The 26082-nt window shown below is 36.8% G+C and overlaps 2 protein-coding genes across 2 annotated transcripts in view; both read right to left on the bottom strand.

Annotated features, from left to right (window-relative positions):
* Nucleotides 1-23196, bottom strand: part of LOC107556596 (NACHT, LRR and PYD domains-containing protein 12-like) — a 38185-nt gene extending 14989 nt beyond the window's left edge. Inside the window, exons 1-5 of the mRNA XM_016239728.1 lie at nucleotides 22680-23196; nucleotides 18909-19082; nucleotides 16353-16526; nucleotides 13256-13429; nucleotides 4160-4321 (exon numbers count right to left, since the gene is read on the bottom strand). Coding sequence (XP_016095214.1) covers nucleotides 4160-4321; nucleotides 13256-13429; nucleotides 16353-16526; nucleotides 18909-19082; nucleotides 22680-23185 — 1190 coding nt within the window. The 5' untranslated portion in view covers nucleotides 23186-23196. The remainder of the gene's footprint in view (nucleotides 1-4159; nucleotides 4322-13255; nucleotides 13430-16352; nucleotides 16527-18908; nucleotides 19083-22679) is intronic.
* LOC107556595 (uncharacterized) overlaps nucleotides 23196-26082 on the bottom strand; it is a 13953-nt gene continuing 11066 nt past the window's right edge. Inside the window, exons 3-4 of the mRNA XM_016239727.1 lie at nucleotides 24372-24503; nucleotides 23196-23367 (exon numbers count right to left, since the gene is read on the bottom strand). Of these exons, the coding sequence (XP_016095213.1) occupies nucleotides 23196-23367; nucleotides 24372-24503 (304 nt within the window). The remainder of the gene's footprint in view (nucleotides 23368-24371; nucleotides 24504-26082) is intronic.

Below are 26082 nucleotides of genomic sequence, written 5' to 3'. Positions count from 1 at the left end.
TGTGTGTGTGTGTGTGTGTGTGTGTGTGTGTACACAAATTTGTATAATGACATGGGTGACATAGGTATTACAAGGAGAAGGTGACTTATGAGGACATTACCCCATGTCCCCATATTTCAAAAGGCTTATAAATCATACAGAATTAGTTTTTTTCAGAAAGTAAAAATGCACAAAGTTTCCTGGGAGGGCTAAGTTTAGGTGTAGGGTTCATTACGAATGAATGCAACATGCTCTTGTTTTAACTAAAATGAAAAAGATGATAAAGGTGTAGAGTGTTGGGATTCCCTTTCATGGGAACTTTGAACTGCGTCCTCTAGGGGTCGCTATGGGGAACACCTCGTCGTGACCCGTGTCTGAAGCATACATTGAAAAAACACCAACTCGTTGGCCGGCGACAGCCATGACGTCACTACAGGTGCGACTAGAGTATAAATAGGCGCCGGGAGAACACATCATTCACTTCTTCGTCTGAAGCTTGCATCCACAGCATGGCAAGAAACCTAGAGGATGCAGTGTCTCATTGCCTACTCAGGGAACCATGGTTACATAAGTAACCTGAGACGTTCCCTTTCATGGGAACTTCGAACTGCGTCCTTTAGGGGTCGCTATGGGGAACGGTATACCCACGCCACCATGCTGAGGGGAGTGCAAGCCGGAACCATGGCGAGCACTAAGTACCAACTCTACCATATTGCTATGGGAGTCACCCCTGGGACGTTAGACGGCTGTCAGTGACGTTATTCCCTATGGCCAAAGGCCTAGGCTACATACCCCAAAATACTTACCTGTTAGGGCCAGACTCCTGGGCCCGGGGGAGAGCTCAAGGCTTGGAATCAGGAATAGATTCCTTTAAGGGAATACGACCAAGAGCCTAGATTTATCTAAGAGCCTATTTATACTATAGTCGCACCGGTAGTGACGTCATGGCTGTCGCCGGCCATGTTTTTTCAATGTATGCTTCAGACACGGGTCACAACGAGGCGTTCCCCATAGCGACCCCTAGAGGACGCAGTGTCTCGTTCCCTACTCAGGGAACCATGGTTACATAAGTAACCTGAGACGTTTTCCCCCAATGTAAACAGCGCTCATGATGCTCTCATAGACTCTCAGTAAATCAGTGTTTAAAAAGGGGCGACAGAAAATATGGTTTATACAGTATAAAAACCATTACGCCTATGGAAATACGCCACAATTCACAAAAACAAATGCATGTGTGTGCGCGCATGCACACGTTTTAAATTATTAGAAACCATATTCAGTCAACACTGACTTTAATGCACAGATCAACTATAAAATTTGATGTTTTTCTTCCATTGGTAAGGTTATCACTGTCAATCATCTGAAATTCGTGAATGACTCACAAAACAATAATTTAGCAGATTGACTCAAATGCGGCTTTCACTGCTTACAACTTTGCAGTGTGTATGTGGACATGGTCATCGTAGCAGCACGAAAAATAAAGGTTTGACTCAAACAGTAACTAAATTGTATACAGAAAGTATAGATTATAATGAGAGGACTTTAGTTTTAAAAGCAATAGATTTATTTTTCTTCTAGATTTTTTCTTATATTTTCATGTCCTTTTTTTAGGAAATGAAAATTAAATTTTTTTTTCGTTTCAGTTCAAATGTGAGGACATTTTATGAATCCATCCCTTCCTTTTATTTCCATTGGTTTCATTAAATCATGCCCAAATTTTATGTGTTTCTTATTTTTTTAAAGAATTAAATCATTATTACGAATGAATGCAACATGCTCTTGTTTTAATTCAAATAAAAAAGTTGAATGATTTCTTAGTTCATGGACAGACATATTCTTATTGATCTGAATTTGCTCTGAATAACAAATGCATTTGCATGAGTTCAAAAGTACTACATTTGCTCCAGTGATATTGAATCTTTTAACTACGGTTTTCTTTGAATATCCACCTACTGCAGCCACCAAATATATGTTGACCGCTACTTGTGCTTTGATACATTCTTCTGATTACTTGTGGAAGTCTATGGCTTTAGCTCTACTTAGTGGTCAAAAGCTGCAAATGCATTTGCCACAGAAGCAGTGGAAGTACCCTTGGCAACAAAATCAAAACAAACATTCTGTTTGAGTCCCATCTGTACAAACAAGCAAAAACACCAGTACATGACTGTGTGCTTCTGCAGTTACATGGTTAGTTAATGGAAGCATATGTCACTTCCCAATGGCACAATATGTACAAACTATTTTTACATATACATTTTTGTTTAATGAGGGCCCTAAAACCTTCTCAAATTACCACTAAACTGTGAAATGACTTAATGATTATGATTGTCAAAAACAAACAAAAAAACCCTGCATCTTTCTGCACATACTGCTTGTGGTTTCAGAAATCGAGCACCACAGTTCATTTTGACAGGCATTTTTGATTTAGTCTTAGTCTTTATCTTGAGACGAAAATGCTTAATAGTCTTTTTAGTAATTTGAGTCTTTCATAGTTTTAGTCGACGAAAAGTCATTGCATTTTTGTCAACTTTTAGTCATTATTTTGTCATTATTTTAGTCAAACTGCAGTTACCAACATTTATTTTGGTAGCTATTTTATATGTAGTCTTCAAACAAAAATTGTCATTAATTATTCTCTCTTTAGACCAAATCAATTAAGCTTATATGAAATTTGAATCAAGGATTGAATTTGGAAAAACTTGAATGATGACAATTTTCATTTTTGGTTGAACTATCCCTTTAACAGTAGTGAAAAGTGAGCAACTTATAAAAATGATAGTTGTTCATATATAATATATAGGCCTATAATTTATAATTTTTGAAAAAGAAGCAGAATAAGACAATAAGGCAAATACGAACGAGATACAAATTAAACTCATTTTTCAGATACAGTAGGTTTACTTAAGATTTGCACATTTATTTAAGATCTTTTGTTGGTTAACATTAATTAGTTAACTAAATTACTGTTAAATTTAAATTAAATTAAATAAAACATGTAGTCTTACATCTAGGGATGCACCGAAATGAAAATTCTGGGCCGAAACGGAAACCGAAAATTCTGGATGCACTTGGCCGAAAACTGAAACCGAAAATGCTTTGTAATGATTATTTATTATTTTATTAAATAATATAAAGTAATTTTGAAAATTTTTATAATAAATAATAAATTAATAAATTTAACTAAATTTTAATGATACTGAATAAAAAAAACCACAAGCCAATAAAATAACCACACTTTTACTGAAAGTAACACAATAAAACTGGACAGAAGTTATATTAATATTGGTAACACTTTACACTAAGGTTCATTAGTAAACTACTTTAGTTAATGAACTAAGAATGAACAATAGTTCGGAGCGTCAAACCGCGCAGTGACGAGGAGAGTGAAACATGCACGCTGAACACTGCGGGGCGGGGCGCGCCATATATATTATTATTATTATTATTATTATATGTAGTCTATATTTTCGGTGCATCCCTACTCACATCCCCTCCTTGTTTACAAATCCGAATTAAGTCCATACATCCGATTTAAACGTGGACGGGGATTTCCTGATAACTTTCCGCGATGCCACCCTCTTTATTTGACTAACTTACTGCATGCTGAAGGTGACCCAGCTGACCTCACCAGAAAAAAACTCAACACCACCATCTAGTGGATTGTAAAGAAATTAATTTTATTATTCTACCAAATAGTATAATAAAAGATCGATACTTGGCATCCGTGTATCGATACACTATATCCACGGAAAATATCGCGATACTATGCTGTATCGATTTTTTTCCCCACCCCTAATTATAGTCCCGTCTTGTCTTGTTAACGAAGACGCGGCATAAATTTCGTCATAGTTTTTATCATCAGATATTAGTTAGTCTCATCTTAGTCACAGAAAAAAAAGTTTGTTAGCGAATATTTTCCTTCGTCGTCTTCGGTGACGGAATTAACGCTGGAGCACCGTCAGTCATAATTATCACTATTGGACATTTGTTGTAAATTCTTGTATATTTGAGAGCTCATAAAATCATAAAAGAGATTTTTCCCCAATGTAAACAGCGGTCATAATGCTCCCATAAAACTTTTAGTAAAGCAGTGTCTGGATGAGACCCAAAAAAATTTGTTCAGTTAGCATGAATCTTTGCTGCATAGATTATATATTATAATTTTTATTGTTAAACTTACTTGAGTTTGTCCAGATGTTTGAGTGTATCAGAGAGCAGCTTCACTCCTGAATCTCCAGGATGATTGCAGCTCAGATCCAGCTCTCTCAGGTGTGAGGGGTTTGAACTCAGAGCTGATGCCAGAGCAGCACAACCGTCTTCTGTCACCAAACAGCCAGATAATCTACAACAACAAGTGGACTTAAAATCAGAGGATTCAAAGGATTTAAAACAACCCTAGAGATAGCTTTTTTTTTTGCTTGATGAGTAAGATATCTAGCAATCATTCTTTTGATTATCATTATTTAACTAACTTTTGTAAGGTTATTATAAACAATTATTTTCAATGAGTCAAAACAACAGTGCAGAACACTTGACTTGCCTGCTCAAAATATATTATTTTCAGAAATAAGTCTTTTGGGGGGCTAAAAATTATATTCATAAGGCACTCTGATTGATTGTAATGAAATTAAGGTGCTGATATGTGGAGGATTATTTTCAGTTTCACTCTGTTCACATAAAGAGCACTGTAAAACTTTTCATGCTTTGCAGTAAACTTTTCAACTTTTCAAACATTGTAGTATTTAACTAGCAGCAGTTTTACCTTCAAAATACTGTGTACGTGTATATATATATATATATATATATTAGTGGTGTCAAAATTAGCGCGTTAACGCAGGCGATCAATTCTTTTCAGTTTAATTTGTTAAAAATATTTAACGCAATTAACGCAGGGGCGGGGCTAGGGTTGGCCACCCATTCACAACTGCTGCTTCGGTCACTTTTTCTTTTGACAAGAAGTGCATTTATTCAGTCGCAGAACTACTGAGAACAGGAGATGTTTCAGACGCACGCTCCACTTCACTTCAGCACCAGGCGCGAGTCAAACAGTGCGGAAACGGTACTGTGCTCGCAGTGCGTGTTCTTCAATTGCACGCACAAAAGCACCAGCGCGCGCTGTAGCCTGTATCCTTTCATATCAAAGTGCAAAATAAACTATGTGCATGCAATGTCGTGGTTAGTTAAGTCATGAAGTTAACAAAAAGGCGATTAAAGCTGCCTTAAAACTGTGCACGCATGTAATATATTTTATATGAGTCACATTTAAGAACATGTCTCTGAAATGGTTTTCAAAACTGTCCTGGAGCAGCCCAGCACTGTCTCCCTCATCTAACACACCCGATCCAACTCGTCAGCTCATTAATAGAGACTTTAAGACCTGAAGTGGGTCAAAAAAGGTAAAAAGAGTTGAGAGAAAATATGATGCGTGTCAGATCTGCATCACGTTCAGCAGCGGCAGCTCTTAAAAAAAATAGCAGCCAAAACAACCTAATAATCAGAATCAGAATCAGCTTTCAGAATCAGGAATTTGTTGTGTTGTTTTTTTAAGGTGCTCCTGGTACATACATACATGCATGCATACATACACATCTGACATGAGAACAGAAAAAAAACATTTAAATAGTAAGACTTAACAAAAAATAATGTGTATGAATCTGGAACAGTAGATTTATGTACAGATTTGTGCATTATTTACTCTATATAGAACTGTATAAATAAAGATATATGCATATGTATTTCCAAAATACTTGAGAAAGAGGCAATAATTAAATATGTAGAATGAATTACGGAAATGAATTACAGAACACTAATGATTCATGTGTTAGCTGTTTAAGCTGGAGATGGCATGGGGGGAAAAAATGTTTTTATAGCTAGATGTTCTAGTGCGCAGATATCTGTAGCGTCTGCCTGAAGGGAGAAGTGGAAACAGGTTGTGTCCGGGGTGAGAGGGGTCTTTGATGATGTTACCTGCCCGTTTCTTCACTCTGGAGTTGTCCTGAGTACTGGGCAGTACCAATGATCCTTTCTGCTGTCCTTACAGTCCGTTGCAGTCTTCTTACAGGTGCTTCTCAATAAATTAGAATGTCATGGAAAAGTTCATTTATTTCAGTAATTCAACTCAAATTGTGAAACTAAATAAATTAAATAAATTCAATGCACAACGACTGAAGTAGTTTAACTCTTTGGTTCTTTTAATTGTGATGATTTTGGCTCACATTTAACGAAAACCCACCAATTCACTATAGCAACAAATTAGAATACTTCATAAGACCAATAAAAAAAACATTTTTAGTGAATTGTTGGCCTTCTGGAAAGTATGTTCATTTACTGTACATGTACTCAATACTTGGTAGGGGCTCCTTTTGCTTTAATTACTGTCTCAATTCGGCGTGGCATGGAGGTGATCAGTTTGTGGCACTGCTGAGGTGGTATGGAAGCCCAGGTTTCTTTGACAGTGGCCTTCAGCTCATCTGCATTTTTTGGTCTCTTGTTTCTCATTTTCCTCTTGACAATACCCCATAGATTCTCTATGGGGTTCAGGTCTGGTGAGTTTGCTGGCCAGTCAAGCACACCAACACCATGGTCATTTAACCAACTTTTGGAGCTTTTGGCAGTGCGGGCAGGTGCCAAATCCTGCTATGAACTTTTCCATGACATTCTAATTTATTGAGATGCACCTGTATATCTGATTTGCTGGCTGACCAAAACCAGACAGTTATAGAAGAGCACAGAACCAACTCAGTAAAACTGTGTCATCTGTGCCTTTGGCAGGTTGAACTTTTTCAGCTGACGAAGGAAGTACAACCTCTGCTGGGCCTTTTTCCACAATGGAGTCAATGTGAGTGTCCCACTTCAGGTCCTGAGAGATGGTTGTGCCCAGGAATCTGAATGACTCCACTGCAGCCACAGTGCTGTCCATGATGGTGAGTGGTGAGAGAGCAGGGGGGTTCCTCCTGAAGTCCATGATCATCTCCACAATTTTGAGCGTGTTGAGCTCCAGGTTGTTGTTACTGCACCAGACAGCCAGCTGCTCAACGTCTTGTCTGTAAGCAGACTCGCCGCTGTCCTGGATGAGGTCGATGACTGTGGTGTCGTCTGCAAACTTCAGGAGTTTGACAGAGGGGTCTTTAGAAGTGCAGTAATTTGTGTAGAGGAAGAAGAGCAGTGGGGAGAGAACACAACCCTGAGGGGCACCAGTGCTGATAGTGAGGCACTAAATGCACTGTAATGCACTAAATTAAAACTAAATGTTACCCAGAATGCCTTGTTTCAAAGGTATATTACTGTTTTAATGGAAAAAAAATATGTTACTGTTAGAATTGCAGCAATATTAATGATATCAGAAAAACATTAATGTTCTTTATTAAAATACTATTAAGAAAATTTCAGAGGTCAAATCCTGACTGTGGACAAGAGTTGGAGTTGGGGATGGAGGAGGGTAATTAGCTCATGATCAGCAAAATGAAAACAGCTAGAGGATACTGAACAGGTAACTTAAATTGGAATGATGTGATAGGCGTTCTTATAGGTAGACATGAATGAGCTGAGCATTAGCTGATGCAAGCTTGACTAAAGGCTGGAACACACTACATGACTTTTAAAATCTCAACAGATTTTTAAAACACTAAGCATCATACACTTACTGACTTTGTAAATAGTGACAGGAAAATTGGCTACCATACACTAGACGACGGAATATCATACACTAGCAGACTTTAAAGTCGTTCCGATCACAAAAAACTCACACAGATACGTATGCCTTGTTGCTATGAGACGCATAACAAATAAAAACAATATGTGTTCTAAAATCGGCTGAAAATATCAAACATGTTTGATATCCTCCGATGGGGTGAATCAGAGTCTGAAGCTAAAAAAAAATCAGAGTCTGTGATCAGCATACACTATGTGATTTTCTATGGAATCTGTAAACTCAAATCTGCAGACTGACTCTGACTTTCGGCAACTAGAATCAACTTCTCCAGACTGTAAATCAGCAGGAAAATCAGGGCAAAAATTGTGTAGTGTATTCCAGGCTCAATATGACCTGACAGAATTGACGCTACGCTAGATTTAACTTGTAATACTTTCATACTGTTTTCTAGTCAGTTTTGCAAAAAAATAAATAAACATCTGCTTATTAACAACAATTCAGACAAACATCAACAACCCGATTTTCCTTCCTGGTACTGTAGTACTTTTACTAACTGTACTATAAAGTTTTCTCACCGGTGAATGACTCATGATGTAGCCCAACGCGGTTCCCATTTCCAGTCCTCGCGCCCTCCCGCTCTGCATATTTTGCACGTCTCGCTTAGTTAACACACCTGATTCAGATAACCAACTTGTTAGAAGAGAGCTACGTGCATGAACTGTGTTCCGATTGACATGCTCCCTACACAGTGTTCATTGCTCCTTACTCCCTGAGCAGGGGAAATCCGTTGAAGCTTACTTCACTTCGGAACATTCATTCACGGATTTGTGCTGCGCAGCATCTTCACAAACAGATGATGCTTACTAAAGAAGTGTGAAGTGTGACATAATATGCATCTGTAAATAAATACTATTTACATTTACGTCTCCCACACGGAAGGATAAAAGGGAGGAGTGACGACCGTGTTGGACGAGAGAGGACCAGGCCTGGAGTTTATTTTGTGTTTTGGTTTTGTTTGTGCGCGACAGTCGTCCGCGAGGGGCTGTTGCGCTGTTTTGTGTTTATTTTATTATTAACGTTTTATTTAAATAAAACTTCCTGGTTCCCGCCTCCTTCTTCCCGTGACTACGAACTGTGTTACATTGGTGCCGAAACCCGGGAGGAAGGAGGGACACGCTGTCAGAGAGCCCTCGCTGCTGAGGGGGATCGCGGTGCTGAGGAGATCGGTGCTGGAACTATGGAAGACGAGGTGGGACGGAGAGCTCGCTGCCGCGCTCCTGGGTCGAGGAGGGGTGGCTGCCGTCCGTGAGACAATCAGAAATTATTGCAACAAAAAAATGTGATACAGCTAAGTAATGCAGCTAAGATAGAATGTGCCGTTTTCACATTACACTGCCAATGATGTTTTTACGTACTAAGTTAATGTGACTGCTCTTTTGGAGCAGCCTCTCAGCAGAGTAGCAGATTGATCAACAAGTACAGTATCATACAAGTGATGTTTTTGTCTTGAATGGCACACATACACCCATATTTGATGATATATATTTGATGATTAACACAATTTTGGCTAAATTGTGAAGCCCTACAACCAAGCAGAGCAACTTCTTAGTTTTGCTATAGCAAATATAATCAGTACAACTACAATTTGATTTTGTTTTCTGTATACAGACTTGCTTGTTCTTCTCCTCTATTAGTGAAACTGTCACACAATAACTAACATGATCACGACAATGCACATGGTACCCAGTAGGCTCTGGCTCTTTTTCACACCGACACATTTTTAAAAAATTAATCCCAGATTTGCTACTAGGTTCTTTTTCTAAGGATTTACTGTTTCGTTACCAACATTTTGGCTCTAGCTTGTCTTTGGCAATTTTAGAGAATCAAAGCCCCGTGTGAACAACACTTATATAATACAGACATATCTTATAACTTAAACTGTAACTATGAGTCAGCAACACCCTGTTCCTTCAAATGCTGCCCCTGGTCAGGCACCACAACTTAGCATTTATACTTTATAGTAGGGCTGTGAATCTTTGGGTAGACAGCGAATCGATTCGATTCACGATTCATAGGTTTTCGATTCGATTCAAGAATGATTTTTCCTAATTCAGAATGATTCGATTCACAATTAAATTTGATTTGATTCGATTAACGATTCGATTCTGCATTCTTTAAGTGCATTCACAGGATTATTTAAATGCTTCCCCTAAATTCTTTAAATGCTTAGTCAGGGGGCAAATTACACAGCAGCCTTTATGGTTAGAGAACCATAGGTTAGAGAGAAAAAGAAAAATGTTTGTGCATTGTTAGATGCTAGTTTAATGATGCTATGGCATGACATGTAGAAATTTATGTAAACCAAGATTTTAAAAAAAGAACTTTAAAAGTATTATGTATGGCTAACATTTTGTCACACCAGGGGCGTAGCCATCATTTCAGAAGTGACAGAAATGTCAACTACAATAATGTTATGTATGTATGTATTATTATTCCTCTACACTCAAAAATCTGGGTGTTATATTAGATAGCAAATTGTCTTTTGAAAAGACTTGACTTATTATAAAAAAAATTTCCCAAGGAATTATTTTTTTATCTCTTACTTTGAATTTGTTATAAGAAATCAAATACACTTCTGGACAATAATCAATCATTTGTAATCTATAATTTTTTCCTAATGGCAATTTTATGATTGTTTTATATACTACAAACAATTATTTCAATTTTCTGCACAGAATAAGGTACTGTAATAAATTATATGTCAATTAGCACTGCATCATTCATAAATTGTATTTATTGTTTATTGTCTTTAGTGTTTATTCTCTTAACATTTCAGTTCATTCTGCTTTTTATTCAGATTAGCTGCAGATATAACCTTGCACATCTTAAGTTCTATGAGCGCGATATCACTTCTCTTTCAGTGCGAAAACTTCCTTATCTCATTTTCATAAAATAAAATGCTATTGTACATACAATGCTATTGTAAGCAAATGAAAAAAGCACAAATGTCAGGGCATGTCAAAACTTTTCCAGGGCCCCAAAACACCCTCGGACCCCAGAGATGAACTTTTCCTCTCCATCGGCGAATGATGATTCTGAAAGAAAACGAGCCCGATGTCTGTTTGCTATAGCAACGAACTCTACTTTCATGCATCTGATTATCAGATAAACCTTGCGCTCTTATTTCAAGCTTGTTGTTAATGCTGTGGTTATTTTAACAGTTTCCTTTGTACATTCGGTATAACAACATTGTTAAAACACATTTATAATTTAATGGAACTGTGTGTATGCTTTAGACACTTACATTGTTGCTCCGTCCATGCAATAAATGCACAGCCTTCGACTGCTCAGGTAACTGTAGGGATTTCTAGTACATGAACGGACATGGATATGCCTCTATCAGCCATCATGAGGCTTCGAATTAATTCAATCAGGAGACAACAAAGCTATCTTTTGTATCAAGACTAAAAAGCCCTTTCACGACATATGGATACCTCGTGATCGCGAATGTATAGAACTAGTATATCCAGCAGGAAAAGGATGAGTAAATTAACTGATGCCCTCAGGCCCGCGAACACGAGATCTATACAGTGTGACTGTCGCATGACCCATTGAACATCTGCTTTCTGCCCTGACTGAAATCCATTTTGTTACAACAAAGGAAACATAACCTGGCATGGTGATTTTAACAGACAATCGTTTAAAACGTATAAGTAGTGAAAATGTATCCACTGTATGTGTTATGCCGTATCTATATATTTGATGTGTTTATCGAAACCATGATACCTCAATCTTGGCCTTATAACTTTTCTTTTAGTGATTACGATTACTGTGTATGCAAAATACCTGTTGTTTAAGCGCGAATGAGAGCTTGTCTTATTCGCCGAACATTGGTGTTAGTGAAAAGTTTATATTTTGTATCATTCTCTGGTGATAATACTGTTATCAGAAGATATTTAAAACTTGCAGAAATACTCTCCACAAACAGCATGTGATTCATGCATGATAAGGAACTGTATGGGGCGTGGCTAAGCCACCATCTGATTGGACAGCAACCTGTGGGCTGGACAAAAGTCAGCCTGCTTAAAATGGGACCCAAAGCCCTCTCGCGCTGTCTTACGCTTGGGCTCGCACTCTCACTCAAAAGAACTTTGGCTTTCACCTTGGTGAGCGCGACAAAGCGCCCCGTGCCGTACCACCGCACCAGCGAGACCATCTAAGAACTCAAACACTTCAGAGAAACTTCAAAGAACTTAACGCAGACTCAGACCGTAGCAAAACTGCTGAAGCCTCCGCGTCATAAAGAAGCCAACCAATCTCCGGAGGGCTTCCCCAAAAGAACGTCATTCAAACGTCATTCCGACGTCACCGCAACCGACCAATCAGCAACGGGGTTCCCTCAACAGACATCCAGGAAGCCCGCGTCAGCGACGGAATCACCTCAGCTTTTCAGCTGTCAACTAAGCAACACGCAGGTACAAACAAACTCTTCAAATCTGCTGAACTGACACTGGTGAATTTAGAGAAGCAGTAAAATTAAGCTAAATTCTCTGTTTGTGAGTTCACTCAGGTGAAGTTAAATCACTCGTAAAACAAGTTAGAACTTGGAAGCTTCATAGAATCCGTTAACTCACTCCTTCAATTTTCTGAGCTGTATAGGTGTGTGTGTGTGTGTATGTGTGTGTTTGCTTTAGTTAGGTTTTTATGTAATCTAGATTAGCCAATAAAATTAATGTTTCATTTATAAAGTAGGAGTGTCTGGTGTCATATAATTTCAAGGTTAAAACTGTTGCCAAAAAGATCCCTTGCTTGCTACTTAGCTCGTAGCTTACTTATAATAATTACCGCTCTAAGAGCTGACAAATTATCATAATTGTATTTAACCCGTGGCCAGGGAAAATACAGATACATAGTCAGTTTGTTAAAATATACTGAAATCACGGCTCGATGGACGATCCTGGATTTAAAGTGTAACACAACAAATTTGAAATCGGTTTAATCAGGTGGACTTGGGATATTCAGATCCGAGTCCTCTCAAAACCTGAATGTATTAATAATAATGAATTCCCTACAATTACAAATAATGAGAAAAATTAATTACATAACGTTGTCGTCGTTATGACCGAGAGCCATTGAAAAACTACAGGGAAAAAAACTACTTCACTTTAGCATTACAGGCCACGAGTACTAAGGAGAGATCACACATCAGCTGCTCAAAAAATGTGTCAGTGAGACGAATTAAGCACAAGCGCAATCCTGTGACAGTCATAGGCGGTAAATAGTGGAGTGCGTGAAGGAGAGGTGAGAGGGCACGAACACTGTTCAAGGTCTCCATTAATTCCTGCTTGTAGTGATTTAATGTGTATATATTTTGAAAGCATTGAATATAGAATATATTCTATAGAAATCATGGTTCAATCGATTCTTAGCGTTTTAAATCGATTACTGTCCGAAATCGGCGATTCACGATTCAAAAATCCATGCATTGCATCGTCAGGGTTTGTAATCGATGCATCGAGAAAACGAGTGAATCAATGCAAATAACAGCCTTATATTAGTGAGGGTGGAACTGTACATAACAACTGTGTGCTTGTATGCTGTTATTTTAAACAGACCCTTAAGTACCTCAGTGTGTTGAGTTGACAGTTAGGACTCTTCAGTCCAGCACAGAGCTGCTTCACTCCTGAACCTCGCAGGTCATTGTTACTCAGGTCCAGCTCTCTCAGAGAAGAGTTTGATGATTGTAGAGCTGAAGACAGGATTTCACAGTGCTGATCAGAGAGATGACAGCCTGCCAATCTGAAAAAAAAAAAGAGGAATAATAAATACATAAACTTTGTGTTATATGTGTGTGTGGGATATGTGGTTATTTTTTGTATAACTATAAAGTCTAAAGTCTATTTTTCAGTATTTTAATAGTATTTAATGCTTATGAACAAAATAAATTAGGCCTTATATATACCATCGATGAAACCACAAAGCTGTTGCGGAGGTATGTATAATTATAATATAAAGTCAGTGTGAATGTTGTTATTAATATTATTTTCTAAAATAAGGTTCATGTAATATAAAAGTACATATGTGTGGCGAAGATGTTTCTGAGACAGCTCCAGCTCTCTGATATGCAACGTATATGTCAGCGTCTGAAATTGTCTCAGTACTGGCAGGGATTGTAAGGGGGCAAGGCACCAAACCCCCAACTGCTCCCTGGGCTCCCTGTGTGCACTTGATGTCTGGATGTCAGCAAATGTTCTCAATCTCAATGAAAAGAAAACCAAAATTATACTTTTGCCTCAATAAATTCCTAATTTGCTGCTTATTAATAGTTAGTAAGGTAGTTGTTAAGTTTAGGTATTGGCTAGGATTAGGGATGTAGAACAAGGTCATGTAAAAATAAGGCATTAATATGTGCTTAATTAGTACTAATAAATGGTTAATATTCTAGTAATATGCATGCTAACAAGCAACTAGTTAAGAGACCCTAAAATAAAGTGTTACCAAAAAAACATACAAATTATGTTGAAATACCCGTCTTGGTGAGTATCCTTGAAAACTGTTGGGTATGTATTAAGTGAACATAAACCCTGGAGTAAGAAATCGGAAGTGTATCATTTGATGTATTGTCTCTTAAAGTGACCGCGCTCAATTTGCTTGCTACTGTCGGTGTCCTTAATGTTAATCCAGGAAAACAAAAGAGAGAAAATCACTCACTGCTCTTGACTGAATTACTTTTGTAGTTTTAACAAGAATTAATCCATATTTAATTTATGCGGTCAAGACTATGCAATGCAATTTTACATTTGATAATTCGGTTTCTGTACCTGAATATGGAATGCCAAAGCTGACTTAATTAGAAATAAATAAATAAAGAAATGTACAAAGAAATTTAAAAAAGCAAATATAAATAAATAAATATGTAAATAAATATACAAAGAACAGTAAAAAAGCAAAAATAAATAATTATTTATAATTTTATTTCGTTATGTATTTTTTTCCCCACATTTATTTATTTTTTCTTTTATTTATTTATACATTTATTTATTTCCACTTTTATTTATTTTCACATTTATGTATTTATTTACATATTTAATTTATTTGTTTATTTCCACATTTCTTTATTTCTACATTTCTTTATTTTCACATTTCTTTACTTCTACATTTCTTTGTCCGTAGGGTAATGAGGAGGCGTGTTTTACCTCAGGAATAGCAATCGAGCCAGAGTAGGCGAGGGGTAAGCTTTGAGGCCACAGTGACACCTTGTGATGCCAAAACGAAGTACAAGAAGTGTAGCCTACATGACGCGCCTGTTGATAGTGTGGGATGAATGATTTAGATGGGCAATATGACCAAAATCTTATATCACAGGTTATTATTTCAATTTCACGTGCGGGGTTGTTAAGAGTGCAGTCTGTCATCGTGTGTATTTGCTGAAGCTCGCGAAAGCGTGTAATCGCTTTCTTATGCGCGCTCTTTTTTTTAGGTTTCACTTTCAACACATACAACGCATGTTTTAAAGATTCAGGATAGAAGGAGGCATCAGTTACTGAAGAAGATTTGTCGCCTCGCACCACTTCTCGTGTGGTCACCGCATGTAGACACAGCTTTAGATACGGATTAATCACATGTCTAGGCCGGAAATATCCAGATCAAACTAAAGGTGTTCATGGGAACGGAGCTAGTGAAACACACACGCCATGCATTGTAGCCTAAAACATTAATATTTGCGACTGACACCAACGATTGTATGTGGCTATGCAGTGGAGATGCGTTCACTGTCAAATATGATATACGGATATTTCCAGCCTAGACATGTGATTAATCTGTATCTAAAGCCGTGTCTACATGCGGTGACCACACGAGAAGTGGTGCGAGGCGACAAATCTTCTTCAGTAACTGATGCCTCCTTCTATCCTGAATCTTTGAAACATGCGTTGTATGTGTTGAAAGTGAAACCTAAAAAAAACAGCGTGCATAAGAAAGCGATTACACGCTTTCGCGAGCTTCAGCAAATACACGCGATCACAGATTGCACGCTTAACAACCCCCCACGTGAAATTGAAATAATAAACCCGCAATATAAGATTTTGGCCATATTGCCCATCTAAATCATTCATCCCACACTATCAAAAGGCGCGTCACGTAGGCTACACTTCTTGTACTTCGTTTTGGCATCACAAGGTGTCACTGTGGCCTCAAAGCTTACCCCTCGCCTACTCTGGCTCGATTGCTATTCCTGAGGTAAAACACGCCTCCTCATTACCCTACAGACAAAGAAATGTGGAAATAAAGAAATGTGAAAAAGAAATGTAGAAATAAAGAAATGTAGAAATAAAGAAATAAATATACGTAAATAAATACATAAATGTGAAAATAAATAAAAGTGGAAATAAATAAATTTATAAATGAAAGAAAAAGCTATAAATGTGGAAAAAAATACACAAGGAAATAAAATTATAAATAATTATTTATTTTTGCTTTTTTACTTTTCTTTGTATATTTATTTATATATTTATTTATTTATATTTGCTTTTTTACATTTCTTTGTACATTTATTTATTTATTTATTTAGTCAGCTTTGGCGTTCCATACCTGAACACCTTCAAACTTGAAAAAGCTGAAACATTGTTTAATTTGTATCTTTGTTCTATTTTGTATCTTTGTTCGCAGAACCCCAGCTTCATATGTTTATTATTAACATACTGAATCAATGTGAAAGTCAAACCTCAGTATGTTGAGTTGACAGTTAGGACTCTTCAGTCCAGCACAGAGCTGCTTCACTCCTGAATCCTGCAGGTCATTGTTACTCAGGTCCAGCTCTCTCAGAGAAGAGTTTGATGATTGTAGAGCTGAAGACAGGATTTCACAGTGCTGATCAGAGAGATGACAGCCTGCCAATCTGAAGAAAAAGAGAGGACTTTGGTTATAATGTCTGGACTGGCAAAGCCTGAGCTTCTCTGTCTTCCCTGCCACTCCGACTCTACAGCATAATTTCACCATCCAGCTAGGTTCATCAACAATTACCCCATCAATTTTTGGTAAGAGTTTTTCGCATAATCTTTGATAACCAGCTGACCTTCAAAGAACACATTGCAAAAACCGCTTGATCAAGCAGATTTGCACTGCACAACATCAGAAAGATCAGGCCCTTCCTAACGTGCTGCACAACTTCTTGTCCAGGCCCTTGTCATTTCTAGACTGGACTACTGCAATGCTCTTCTGGCTAGACTTTTATTAATGATTCAGAATGCAGCAGCACAACTGTTCTTCAACATGCACATAAGGGCCCACGTCACACCTCTCTTCATCTCCCTTTAATGTGCCATAAGCGCCTAGTTCTCTAAATCAGGGGTTTTTAAACTTCAACTCGTCATCTCTTTAGTAGAGACTGCAAAGCCTGAATTGGGTGTCTGACAAACATCACAATATGATTTAATGATAAACAGTTAAAGAAAAAGTTTAAGTAAAAAGTTAACAGAAGAAAAACATATTAAGACTTAAAATATGTTGAAAACCTTGAAACATATCTTACATAAAGATAATTGGTTTAACAAGTTCAGGATTAAGTTTGAGGATGGTTCTCCGAGCATTTTTCAGTGTAAATTAAAAAATACTTTTTCATTTTATAATTCATAATTTATGTATACAGTGCAACTGCAAAGGCTGTGAGGAAAAAATAAATGATACATTTGTTTAGAGCTTTATGAATGACTACATTCCCTACATTTGTTCACTACTTTTTATCCACAATCCTTTCTGATTTTGAGTGTACATCTGATGTACACTCGCTGAAGCACTATTTCCCATAATCTGATGTGGAGAGGACAGACGAGCTGGAAGAGATGGCAGGGAGCGAGCGAGTTTGAATGAGAGATGCGGTTTACATGTTTCTTATTTCTGCTTGAATGTTTATTTCATGCATTATTAATATTATTGTATATTATTTAGGCATCGACTCAAAGTTTTATTAATTTACTGAGGCAGCATTGTTAATTTACAAGAGATGATAAAGATGATGATATTTTGCTGGATGATTTAAAAAAAAAATAATCATTAATCACCTGTAAGTAGCGTATTCATCCTAATGTAAAATTACCAGTCACCTGAGGCCGCTCTATGACCGTCACCTTAACTGAGTGCGCATCTCGGGAGAGTTTCAAAACATTAAAAATAATAAATACATAAACTTTGTGTTATACGTGTGTGTGTGTGATATGTGGTTATTTTTTGTCAGCATTTTAATAGTATTTAATGATTATGAACAAAATAAATTAGGCCTTATATATACCATCGATGAAACCACAAAAGCTGTTGCGGAGGTATGTATAATTATAATATAAAGTCAATGTGAATGTTGTTATTAATATTATTTTCTAAAATAAGGTTCATGTAATATAAAAGTACATATGTGTGGCGAAGATGTTTCTGAGACAGCTCCAGCTCTCTGATATGCAACGTATATGTCAGCGTCTGAAATTGTCTCAGTACTGGCAGGGATTGTAAGGGGGCAAGGCACCAAACCCCCAACTGCTCCCTGGGCTCCCTGTGTGCACTTGATGTCTGGATGTCAGCAAATGTTCTCAATCTCAATGAAAAGAAAACCAAAATTATACTTTTGCCTCAATAAATTCCTAATTTGCTGCTTATTAATAGTTAGTAAGGTAGTTATTAAGTTTAGGTATTGGCTAGGATTAGGGATGTAGAACAAGGTCATGTAAAAATAAGGCATTAATATGTGCTTAATTAGTACTAATAAATGGTTAATATTCTAGTAATATGCATGCTAACAAGCAACTAGTTAAGAGACCCTAAAATAAAGTGTTACCAAAATTACATACAAATTATGTTGAAATACCCGTCTTGGTGCGTATCCTTGAAAACTGTTGGGTATGTATTAAGTGAACATAAACCCTGGAGTAAGAAATCGGAAGTGCATTATTTGATGTATTGTCTCTTAAAGTGACTGCGCTTAATTTGCTTGCTACTGTCGGTGTCCTTAATGTTAATCCAGGAAAACAAAAGAGAGAAAATCACTCACTGCTCTTGACTGAATTACTTTTGTAGTTTTAACAAGAATGAATCCATATTTAATTTATGTGGTCAAGACTATGCAATGCCATTTTACATTTGATAATTCGGTTTCTGTACCTGAACACCTTCAAACTTGAAAAAGCTGAAACATTGTTTAATTTGTATATTTGTTCTATTTTGTATCTTTGTTCGCAGAACCCCAGCTTCATATGTTTATTATTAACATACTGAATCAATGTGAAAGTCAAACCTCAGTATGTTGAGTTGACAGTTTGAACTCTTCAGTCCAGCACAGAGCTGCTTCACTCCTGAACCTTGCAGGTTATTGTTACTCAGGTCCAGCTCTCTGAGAGAAGAGTTTGATGATTGTAGAGCTGAAGACAGGATTTCACAGTGCTGATCAGTGAGATTACAGCGTGCCAATCTGAAAAAAAGAGAAGGCTTTGGGTATAAGACATGCTGGTGTGCTGGTTTCCCTAACTTCGTTCACCAGAAAAGATCATGTTGATTGATCATTTAAAATAAAGACATGATTTCATATTTTATGAACATTATTTGTATTATGCTTCAACATATTTGTTTCTTGTTGTATGTACATGTCTTGTTAGCTAAATATTGTGGTTTATTATTATTATTATCACTTTAATTACTAGAAACGTCCAGGCAGTTGTGTTGTGACAGATTGGAGCTAAACTCAGCAGGACACTGGAAATCCAGGAACAGGATTGCATATCCCTGGTTTAGATCGTACTGACTGGACTATGTCTGAGGAAGCGACAGCTATTCTTTCAATGAATCTGACACTTTGTAGTTATCCTTTATGAAAAGACATACATTTAAGTGTGCTGACAATTGTGTTATTAAGGAAGAACAGCTATAGTGCCTATAATAGATTATTTTGTGTCTTGGCATGATAGGTGTCCTTCCTAAATTAAATGTTTTAAAAATCAAGTATATGAAAACTGACTTTAAGAAATTCACATTCCCAAGTGTGTAATTGTTAATGGGAAGGAAATAAATTATGTGGACAGCTATAACTAATCTGTGGACTATTAATAATAAACCTTTACATTTTGAATTAAACATATTTTAAGAGACAGGTGGATCGATCCTGAAGTATTGATAGTTTTGATACTGCTGGTGTATTCAAAGGAATTGACCCTCACATAAAATAATCAAATCTGTAGGCATGTATGCTTTATCTTTACCAATGATTTTCTAGCATGAAATTTAATGCTTAAAATAAGAAAAATAAACTATGTAAGTAAATAATTGTAAGCCCTCACTTGTAAGTCACTTGGGATAAAAAAAAAAAAGTTCTGCTAAATGAATAAGTCTAAAATGTAAATGTAACTAATTGTGTAAGATGGAACTATTTCTTTTGCTCATACAAAAAAAAAAAATGCAAATGCTGAAAAACAGAATTGGTCACAGAGAGTGTTCACTCCTGACACTTCACTAACAGCGCTTCAAACAGGGCTGTGTTTTACAAAAGCATCATTACTTCTACTTTAAACTACTGCCATCTTTACAGTCAGCTTAGTCTGATGATGTTTTGGGGAAATACAGCTCAGAAGAATGCTTATCATATAATAGAGAAACAATCTGGAGTAATTTCACAATATACAAATGGAAGACATACAGTCAGGTCCGGAAGTATTCGGACACTGACTGAGTTTTTGTGCTTTTGCCTTCATACACCACCACAATGGATTTGAAATAAAACAATCAAGATGTGATTGAAGTGCAGACTTTTAATCAAAGTACCTCCATTTTCAGGGGCTCAGTAGTATTTGGACAAAGTGACATAATTGTAAATATAAGCACAATTTTAATACTTGGATGAAAATCCTTTGCAGTCAATGACTGCCTGTAGTCTGGAGCCCGTGCTTTGCCAGGTCTTCACTGCAGCCACCTTGAGTTGCTGCTTGTTTGTGGGTCTTTCTGCCTTCAGTCTTGTCTTCAGTAAGTGAAAAGCATGCTCTATTGGACTGAGATCAGGCGACTAACTTAGCCATTGCAGAATATTAAATTGAATTGCCTTAAAAAATTATCATAGCCTTAAAGACCTCAGAATTGATCCTGCTACTTCTGTCAGGAGTTACATCATCAATAAACACCAGTGAGCCCGTTCCATTGGCAGCCATATATGCCCATGCCTTAACACTACCGCCACCATGTGGTGTGCTTTGGATCGTGAGCCGTTCTTTTCTTTCACCATACTTTTCTCTTCCTATCAGTTTGGTACAAGTTAATCTTGGTTTCATCAGTCCTAGAATCTTATTACAGAACATGGGAGGCTTTTGTAGATGTTTTCTGGCAAAATCGAATCTTGCTCTCCTGTTCTTGAATGTTACCAGTGGTTTGCACCTTGTTGTAAACCCTCTGTATTTACATTCATGACGGCATCTCTTGACTGTTGATATTGACAATGATGTGCCTACCTCCTCCAGAGTATTCTTGATTTCTGTTGATGCTATGATTTTTTATGGCTTTTTTCTTCACCAAGGAAATTATTCTGCGATCATCCCCATTAGTTGTCTTCCGTGGTCTTCCAGGCCTTTTGATGTTGTTGAGCTCACCAGTGCTTTCTTTCTTCTTAAGAATGTAGTCAACCGTTGATCTGGCCATACCTAAGGTTTTTGCTATCTCTCTTATAGATTTATGTTGTTTTTTCAGCCTAATGATGGCCTCCTTCACTTTCATTGAGGTCTCCTTGGACTTCATTGGTAGCACCTGTCAAGCAGCTTCCGGGGGCCTCATTTACAAAATGTTGCGCAGAAACCATCTTACGATCATCTCTCAAATATGCATATGTGTGATTCATAGAATGAACGTATACACAGAAAGGGCACGTCTCTTTTAGATGTGAAATCTATAAATCGCAAATGATCTTGAACTTGCACACAACTGAATGGTTTCAGCTCTCTGCCTTGTAAACGACTCCTAATTAATGTCATTAACATATCAACGATTACCAGTCATTGTTCAAATCTGCAAGAACAGCTTACATTTCCAAAAACCTGCAGTACTCCCAACAAGAAAAAGTGTGTACATCTGCTCAGACCCTCACAAAGCCATAAGCGCTAAGCACTTTTCCACGTCAAAGGCAGTTTTTGCAAATATGAGCGTTGGCGTGGATTTAAGCGTACGCACACTTTAAGATAAAATACATGCGTACGCACACTTTATGAATGAGGCCCCAGATCTTTTTTCTGCTTCATTTGTCTTGAAGTAATGAGGGAATGGGCAGCACCAGGTTAACCTCTCAATTAACCTCTTCTTAGTCAACTGTCCAAATACTATTGAGCCACTGAAAATGGAGGCACTTTGCTTAAAACGACTGTAACCCCTAAATAGTAAATGTCATATTTTTGTGGAACCTCTTAAAATAAAGCTAAAAGTCTGCACTTCAATCACATCTTGATTATTTTATTTCAAATCCATTGTAGTGGTGTATAAAGGCAAAAGCACAAAAACTCAGTCCGTGTCCGAATACTTCCGGACATGACTGTACATGTAACATTTATTATAATTAGTATTATAATCATTTAAGTTGAACATTAAAAGTTCAAATGGATCATGTTTTGTTCTGTAATTGTTTTTAATATAGCTGTCAGACAAAAGCATACAAATTGTAGGCTTACTGTCAACTACTGTATAGTTTAGCTATGGTATTTGTAGTAAGACAGAAGTAACCACAGATTTACCATGATATTTTTAATATAAACATGGTAATATTGGTAATTCTGCCAACACTGTTACAGTTCAACATATGTAACACTACAGTTATTTTTCATACCTTCAAAAGTACAATTTTGTACCGTACCCTCTCGGCCTTCTGTCAGTATGATAAGTATGCACCCTTTAAGAGTGGATAAAGTACAAAGGTGTAGAGTTACTCTACACAAAGGTGTAGAGAAACTCTATTTAGGATATTTTTTAGATAATAAGAAACTGAACTGAACCCCCCCCCCCAAAAAAAAGTCAAATGTAAATATGTTCATTTTCGCATACTCACAGAGCTTTTCTGCAGTTTCTCACAGCAGGGAACAGTCTCCATCGACCCTCTTTTGATTTGATATTATACTTTTTAAGGTCTAACTCATCCAGCACCTCCTCCGACATCATGATCATGTTTGCCAAAGTTGAGCATTGTGCAAGAGAAAGACTTTTACTTTTTGCTTTAGATTTTAAAAGCACCTGCACTCTTTCAACTACAGAGTTATCCTTCATCTCAATCAAGCAGTGTGACAGATTCATCCATCTTTCAGGACAAACATTGTTTTTTTGACCTCGTTTGAGGTTGTTGATTATGTTCTTGATGCTCTCTGGGTTGTTCTCTGTGTGTATCAGTGCATCCTGTAAGAGTCTCTGATTGGACTCCAGTGAGATGCCATGAAGAAATCGAAGGAAAAGATCCAGATGTCCATTTTTACTGCTCAATGCTTTATTCGTTGCTCCCTTCAGAAACACATCCAGAGGAACATCCTCACAATGAGTTCTGGACTTTCCTGTCAGGAACATTTTCAGAATCTCACTGTGACTTGTTCTTCATGCTGGTTTTGTGCTGGTCTTTGATTCTCTGCAGATCAACATGCATTGGTTGGTCTAAATTGAGCTGCAGGTTTGCTACTGTGTCATGATGACTGAAGTTGTTCTGACAGTAGGGGGATGTGCCGGTCGGTGAGGAAACAGCTTTTTTACCACTAAAAAAACATTATAAAACAAAACAGAGATATAAACAAACAAGAAAAGACACTGTCAAATTATTTTAGAATCCAATAACAGAAACATTGACATGGACAAAAAGCAGTGTTCACATTGACAGATGACAGATGATATACTATAGAAGCAATCGCAGATTTAATACGTTTTTGCATTTCTTTGTTGAACATTAAAATCCCTATCACCAGAAGTGAGATGATTGTGGTCTTTTTTTTTTTAGAGCACTAGTAAAGGTTTTTATTTATTTGTTACTATTGCTTATGCAGAGGCTATTTAGTAAAACATATCGCACAAAACGTGAAGAAAAATGGACTGTGAAAAATGGACATTGAGCATTTTGGTTTCTATTAGAAATTCTGCACTATCCATAGCCAGTCATCACTGCAAAAAACTTTGGAAACTGCTGATTTAGGATCAAGTTTATTTCAAACCAGAATTTTCAGATTCATCATTTCAATTATTGAATTCAAAGCATTACAAGAGACACAGCCACACCCACAATCTCTCTCTGTTTGCTGAGAGAGAGTGATTATGTAAATGAAGTTTTTGACTGAAAAGTGATGCTGTCTTAACTAATTTATAGGACCGCTGATCAAAATGATCAAATATTACAGTTTAAATAATTACAGTGCTAGAATTAGACATTTTGATTATCCACAGCACCCCAGCCAGTCGTCATGGCAACCAGGTTGCGAACCACTAATTTAAAAATAACGTTTATTTATTCCAAACCAGAATTTTCTGATTTCTATTTTGGGAATGAATTATCCTTTATGTATCACACACTTCATTTAACAAAGGCCTCTTCCAGTAAGGCTTTCTTGCTTTACATCATGATTTTTATTTGTGTTGTACTAATTAAAAAGGAGAATATGATTTCATTTGATGATATTTTCTTGCTAAAGAACATTTACCGTCTTGGAATCTCTGTGTACATTCTGTATTCCTGTGTTAAATGTCTAGCACATCAAGATCATATACTCACACAGGGTCAAAGCGCACTGCTCCAGTCCTGAACATGTGTGGATCATTCAGGGATTCTGATGTGTGGATCATTCTATTTCTCTTCATGGACACACAGTTGGATACTGGAGATGCTGCTTTCTTTCTCTTCCTGCTGATGAGACGGAGAAAAAGACAGAAATATATATATATATTTTTCTCTGAAGATAATCCGTCTGCTCCATTAAATTGGTCTAGAAAGTAGTATTTGTGTTGCATACTGTACAGTTTAAAACAGAAGACATTTTATTAACAGTACTGCTGTAATACGATACATAGTCATAGTCATGATCATGAGACAGGTGAGGGATCAGCCCCGAAATACACGGGAGGAGCTTGTTAATGATCTTAAGGCAGTTGGGACCACAGTCACCAAGCAAAACATTGGTAACACACTACGCCACAATGGACTGAAATCCTGCAGCGCCCGCAAGGTCCCACTGCTAAAGAAGGCACATGTACAGGCTAGTGTTGTCCCGGTACCAACATTTCAGTATTCGGTACCAATTAGGTGTCAAATTCTCATGTTGCGATTAATTGCTAATGCTTTTATTACGGTATACGCTATTATCGCGGTATTGAAATTTAGTTTAAAATAAAGTGCTGTCATAATACAGTATAACAGGTTTAATAACTTTTTTCTTATAACAAAAATAACTGAACATTTAAATGCAATAAAGCAATACAGAAAAATGTATAAAGTTAAAAGTTTTACACAGATTAAAGTGCAAAAGAACTATAAAGACCATTAGGTATCACTTTACAATAAGACCTCATTAGTTAACCTTAGTTAATGCATTAACATTCACAATGAGCAATAGCTACATTTGCTACAGAAGTTATTAATCTTTGTTTAAAAAAATACAAGTCTTTGTTCATGTTAGCTCATTAAATAACACAGTTGCAACTTTCGATTTTAACAACGTGTTATTAAACATTGTAATTACCTAAGATTAATGAATGTTCAGAAGAAATTTTTATTGGCAGTTTATGTTATCTAATTAATTAACTAATGTTAACTAATGAAACTGTATTAACTGTATTAACGCATACAGCGGTGTTGTGCATTTTGACCAGTTGATGGTTAAAGTATTCTTAAAATGCATTCAAAATTCGAAATAATTTGTAATATATAATTATTCACGGTATTTAGAAGTGCCCACGATAACAATATCGTGCATATTCATTACCGTGATATATCGCATAACCGAATACAGGCACAAGTCTAGTACCAATACCAGTGAAAATCCAGGGTTCTCTGTACCAATTTCGGTACCAAAGCAAAACACAAAAACATGCTAATTGAACAACATTTTTATTAATAATGTTAAACAAAAATTACATGTACAAAACCAATGCCATTCTTTATACTTATTTAAAAGTGTTTCAAGTTTTCCCACAAGTAATAAAAGTATGAAAAAAGTAAACAAGTTTCACCCAAAAGTTTAGTCATAGTTCTGCTGCACTGGAAAACATCTGTAAACTGTTGTCTGTTTTAGGGTTTGCTGGTGTGTTTCAGGATCTTCCTCAGTCTGCAGCTGTAAAAGGAAAATATAATATACTTAAGTAAAGCAATGGGCTGAGTCTGACCAAATGCAGCATTAGATCATTGACACCAGCTAAAATATAACTTTTCAGTAAATAACAAACCTCAGCTTTTATAATAAATTTAGATAAGATTACATGTATTAAGT

This window comes from Sinocyclocheilus grahami, unplaced genomic scaffold (assembly GCF_001515645.1).
Source record: "Sinocyclocheilus grahami isolate Dianchi unplaced genomic scaffold, SAMN03320097.WGS_v1.1 scaffold574.1, whole genome shotgun sequence".
NCBI lineage: Eukaryota > Metazoa > Chordata > Actinopteri > Cypriniformes > Cyprinidae > Sinocyclocheilus > Sinocyclocheilus grahami.
Note: the sequence above shows the minus strand (reverse complement) of the source record. Positions and strands in the feature narration are given on the sequence as shown.